Source organism: Opisthorchis viverrini (genome assembly GCF_000715545.1).
Source record: "Opisthorchis viverrini unplaced genomic scaffold opera_v5_229, whole genome shotgun sequence".
NCBI classification, from domain to species: Eukaryota; Metazoa; Platyhelminthes; class Trematoda; order Opisthorchiida; family Opisthorchiidae; genus Opisthorchis; species Opisthorchis viverrini.
The window spans coordinates 617,294-623,099 of NW_008751888.1; the positions used below are offsets into that span (position 1 = coordinate 617,294).

The 5,806-nt window shown below is 45.4% G+C and overlaps 1 protein-coding gene across 1 annotated transcript in view; it reads right to left on the bottom strand.

Annotated features, from left to right (window-relative positions):
* Positions 1-5,656: 5,656 nt before the first annotated feature.
* The window catches only part of T265_14646 (hypothetical protein), a gene marked incomplete at both ends in the record, with an annotated part of 4,363 nt that continues 4,213 nt past the window's right edge, over positions 5,657-5,806 (bottom strand). Inside the window, one exon of the mRNA XM_009174581.1 lies at positions 5,657-5,772. Within this exon, the coding sequence (XP_009172845.1) occupies positions 5,657-5,772 (116 nt within the window). The remainder of the gene's footprint in view (positions 5,773-5,806) is intronic.

Here is a 5,806-nt window from a genome sequence, read left to right on the forward strand (position 1 = left end):
GTAAATAATTATGAGATCATTGCGTCAATACGCAGTTCTAGACACCCGGTCCTACGGCGAGTTCGTGATTGATGGGAGTGAGTGGGAAGTGAATCAGAGGCCAGCATGGACTTGACATATTCGAAGGCACATTTGAGTTCTTTTGGCCATGTCTGTTTGTGGTCCCTGGTGAGCAGCTGTTTCAATGGACTTTGGAGGTGGTGCGTGGTCATCAGGCAGGAGCTGTATTGGCTGACGAGACCGAAAAACGATTTTAAGGATGTCATTTCTATAAATGCTGGCATGGTGTTGCGAGAGTCGAGTAGTTCCAGGACGGGATTAAAAAGGATACAGAATAGGAAGACGCAATGTGCGCTTTAATCGTTGTAGCACATGAGCCGAAAATAGAGTGGGAATCACGAGTTAATGGGTTATGCAAAGGCATGGGTTATATAGTCATGACATTCTCCCCGCCTTGGAATAAGTGTGTACTTTGCGGAGAAAGAATGTAAAAAAATAAAAGGCTGTAATAGTTACATGGAGTCGTTTACGCCTCTCTGTTGCGTAGATTATATGGGTGAGTGCGCTGTTGTCGGATAAGAATGTCCAAGTGATTTCCTGGATCTGCACTAGAATGGGATGGCGAGGCATCGTTAATAGGCAAGAGTTCAGTTTCTGAGCAACCACGGTGGATTGTTGGTGTTGTGTGAGGCTCCCCTTGTTCGGCGATATGTATTGGTTCCTGTTCTGTGTCGGATGTCATGTCGTTGCCTTTGGGAGCCAAGCGGCGCAAGGATACGGTTTCGTGTTTGCCATCTGGACGAACTATGTGGGCGTACTGTGGATTACAAGAGACGAGTTCCACTTCCTCTACCAGAGGGTCATATTTAGAGACTCGATCATTGCGTTTTAAAAGGATTGGCCCAGGGACAGTAAGCCAGGTAGGTAGGGAGGCACCGTTGGCTGATCGTCGTGTGAACGGCATAAAACGTTCGTGTGGGGTACAGTTGATACTAGTACATAACAGGGATCTGATACAGTGAAGAGCATCAAGGAGGACAGCCTCCCAATGTGTGACAGGCAAGCCGCGCGATTTTAGAGCCAGGCAGATGGTCTTCCAAAGGGTACCATTAAGTCGTTCAACCTGACCATTACATTGTGGATTATATGCAGCGGTGTGACTACTGGCAACGCCTTTATCGAACAAAAATTGTTTGAGTTCAGTTGATATGAATGCAGAACCGCGATCTGAGTGAATATAAGCAGGCATACCAAACAGTGAAAACAGTTGACTCAAACAACGAATTACAGTGGAAGAGGACGTATCGGCGCAGGGATAAGCAAAAGGGAATCGAGAATACTCGTCAACGATTGTTAAGAGGTACTTATTACGAGTGTTTGAGGGAAGTGGGCCTTTAAAGTCGATACTAAGGCGTTCGAACGGTTGTGTGGCTTTGATAAGCTGGCCACGAAAGGTGTCACAAAATTTTGGTTTGAGCTCGGAGCAAGTGGAACAGTTGGACACCACACGTCGGATATCGCTGACTGAAAAAGGAAGATTCTTAGAACGAACAAAATGTGCAAATCTCGTGACCCCGGGATGGCATAATATGTTGTGAAGCTCTTCAAGTTTTTCCGTCCCAGTAATGTTGGCACAAAGGTTACGAGATAGGGTATCAGCAACGCGGTTATCTGTTCCAGGTCTATAGACGACGTCGTAGTTGTACCCTGCCAACTCGATTTTCCACCGTTCAATCTTGTCGTTCTTTATTTTACTTTTCTGTTGGTTCCCATACATAAAGGCTACCGAACGTTGATCCGTAATCAATTTAAAATGTCTCCCGAGGAGATAGTGGCGCCATTTGCGGATCGCTTCAACTATAGCATATGCTTCTTTTTCAACAGCAGAATGATTTTTCTCGCTTGCAGTCAAGGTTCTGGAGAAAAAGGCGACCGGCCGGCTACCCTGGCTCAGGGATGCACCAATAGCGATGTCGGACGCATCAGTTTCAACAACGAGAGGAATATTGTAGTCGACAGTAACTACCATCGCATTTTCTAGTTCGTGTTTAAGGTTCTCAAATGCTGTTCGGGCATTCTCCGGGAGCGGAAATATTTTGTTTTTAACCAATGGATGAATTTTGTCAGAGAACGCCGGTATCCACTGTGAATAGTAGGCAAACAAACCAACGGCTCTTTGCTGCGATTTCCCGTTCTCTGGAAGTGGGAGTTCTCTTATGGGGCGCATGCGTTCTGGGTCAGGTCTTATAATACCTTTGGAGACCTTGTAACCTAAGAGAGTAATCTCTTCAGTTGCGAAGCTGCTTTTCGTATCGTTCAAAGTAATATTGTATGTTTTTGCGACATCGAGAAAATGCCTAAGATTACGGTCATGTTCATCTCTCGTTTTGCCGCATATAGTGACGTTATCGATATAAGCGAATGTGTCTTTTACCTGTTCGGCTTTGATTATATTGTTCAGCGTTCGCTGAAAACACGCGACCCCGTTTGTCACTCCAAAAGGAATGCGCCGAAACTGGTATAGGTTCCCCCCAGCTTCGAACGCTGTGAATGGCTTGTCTGACTCGATTATTGGAACCTGATGATATGCACTCTGGAGATCCAGTGTGCTGTAGACAGTGTAGCGTGCGATGGTTTCAATCATTTGGTCGAGCCTTGGTAAAGGATAAGCGTCAAGGTAGGTGAAGCGATTGATTGTCTGGCTGTAGTCTATCACCATGCGTCTCTTGTGATTTGCATTGCGGGTAACGAGCACTTGTGCTCTCCACGGAGAATTTGATGGTTCGATTATGCCATCGGTAAGCATTTGGTCTACTTCCGTTTGTATGAATTGTTCATCTTCCGGTGTATGACGACGAGATTTTGTGGCGATCGGTTTGTAATTTGGAGCAAGATTGGTGAATAAGGATGGAGATTCCAGTTTTGCGGATGTTACGCCACATACAGTTAGGGTACCCCGTTGACCACCGAATGGAATTTCGACTTTATCATGTAACCCCAGAAAGTCATGTCCGAGAAGGACGTCTGCACAAAGGTTCGGTAATACACAAAGTCTGAAACGTTCGTATATAGCATCCTTGTACTGAATGGACACAAGGCAATAACCTTTGGTGGAACATGAATGTATCGTCGACGCCATTGTTATCACAGAGTCGTACGGAAATAGCTCCCAGTTATGAGTTTGCAGGATTGATGAAGAAACGAAACTTCTGGAGCTGCCGGTATCAATGAGAGCTCGGACAACAACGCCGTTGACCAAAATATCTGTTGTAGTTTTGGATAGGCAATTGGGAGCAGCAGCACAAAATAGCGAGGAGATTGAGGAGTCCTGAGCTGAACCCGCGTGATATTTCGAGGCTTTGGACCTACAGACACGTTGAAAATGTCCAATTTTTCCACAACTCTTGCACACTGATTCTTTAGCGGGACACTTATAACGAGGGTGCTTGGGGTTGCCACAAAAGTAACATGTTTGTTGTGTAGCGGCCGAAACTGTTGTTTCGGAATTAACAATGGGTAAAGGAGTAGATACCGAACAAGTAACGGGTTGTCTGTATACGTATGATTGTGACTGTTTTTGTGCAAGTTCGAGAGCTCGTGCGGCTTCATGGGCTTTGTCAAGGTCCAATTCATGCCACGTTAGCAGTTTCTCCCGAATGGTATTCGACTGCAATCCGGTTATCAGAGCATCCCGAACTGCTTCGTTTGTATGTTCCACAGCAGATACTGCTTTGTATTCACACTCTTTAGCGAGCGATTTCAGTTTTTGAACGAATTGGTCGACATCTTGACCAGGTTCTTGTTTGTATGTGGCTAAAAGATGGCGTGCATACACGATATTTTTCGGGCGGATGTAAAGTATTTCCAGCAAGGTTATCGCAGAATTGTAGTCGCTACATTCTGCAATGAAGTCATACACTGTATGGTCGATGTGACGAATGAGAGTTTCCAATTTATTTGGACCTTCAGGCTTGATTGAGTTAATGTAAGCTTTGAAAGTACTCAACCAATGAGTCCATCGTTTCATGCCATCTGATGAATGAGGATCATCATCAAAAACCGTAGGTCGGAGAATATTATCCATTTCGTTTTTATTAGACGATTAAGTTGTTGCGAGAGTCGAGTAGTTCCAGGACGGGATTAGAAAGGGGACAGAATAGGAAGGCGTAATGTACGCTTTAATCGTCTAATAACTGTAGTATATGAGCTGAAAATAGAATGAGAATCACGAGTTAATGGGTTATGCAAAGGTATGGGTTATATAGTCATGACACATGGGTTTGGTGGCTTCGATATCTGGGTCTGCTCTGTGACTGTGCTTTTGAACGAGGAAGACGAGGTGCTTCAGTGATCGCATTTTCTCCGTAGTGTCCAAAACGATATCCCCGAATACGATTGAGCACGTAATCAACGTGCTGCCACAGCCCATCTTGACTGGAACCCATAACGGCTAGATCGTCTAAATAAGCGGTAGCACCGGAATGATCCTTCAGGATCACATCCATGATTTGTTAAAATATGGGAATAAATGGCAATTGAGTATACTGGAATAGACCACAGTACATATTACTGGTCAAAAGCTCCCCGGATTCCGCCGTAACATGGTCTTCAAGTATGCCTTCACAAAATCAGTTAATGCAAAGTTACAGCCCCGTTCAGTTTCGCGAACAAGCCTAGAATTCGCAAGGGGTATTGCTGCGTGTCGAGTGATTCAGTGAGACCAGGGGAAAAGTGTGCATCGATGCGATTGGTTCCTCAACCTTCTCGATCTTTGCGGCCCATGCCAAGTAGTTGGTCGGTTGTGTAGCAACCTTCTGTAGTCGGTCCAGTTTCGGGTCAACACTGGATGTAGCTGCTCACGGTATTGTGTCTCCCCAAAAATTGATCTAGTTCCATGATGAAGACGGCCCGAATTTCGTTTTTGTGCAGTGTCCAAGTCCGTCTGCGAATAAAGTTGAAAACCCGTTGCAGAAGGTCCTTGAGCGAAAGCCGAAGAGTGCTGGTGAGGGACCCTCTCCAAGTTTTGCATGCGTGAGGCTTTAAACAGCACCACTAGATTCTCTTGGATACATCTACTCGATACAATCCTCCTCCACGAAGTCAGAATTGGGGCGTGACGCCGGACACGGTATTACGTGGATCCTCAGGCCATTGAGGCTTCTGCAGCAGCCTGCCTGGCCAGCCAATTTCAGCATACTCTCGGCTCGAGGTAGCTTAGTGAACACGATATAAATCGGTTGTTAGAGTGCGGATATACTGGCCAGAAGGTTCGTGGTTTGAACCCGGAACCAACCAACTTACCTACAAGTGTTCTCTATAGGAGTTCTCTTACTCTCAGCATCAGCTGGATCATGCAGTTTCAAAAGTCGACCAGAAATCCTCGGTATGTTTTCCCGCGGGAAGTCGAAGTTTGCATTCCATTCGTGTTATGTTCTCTACTAATCAGTCAATCAACCTTGTCAGTTACACACGAAAATTGAGAAGCAAAAAGCCTTGAGGAAATTATACCGCGGCAACTGAACAGCCAATATCGAGATTCGAAGAATCAGGAATGGAATGGAACAAACAGTCCAATGAAAGGCTGAAATATAGAGAGAGAAATGTGAGCAGTATGTTCGTAGGAGGAGTGCCTCCTAACATCTCCCCTTTGAAGTCATTGTTCGTACGACTGAAGTTGTGGGTTCAGTTGCATTCGTGTGACAGGCTTTCTGATCCGGTCGGTCAATCTTCTGGGTGTACAACTTTTGGAAATTTCTGGTTCATTCATCGGCTCTGGAGATTTTGGCTTTTGAGCTAACCCAAATGT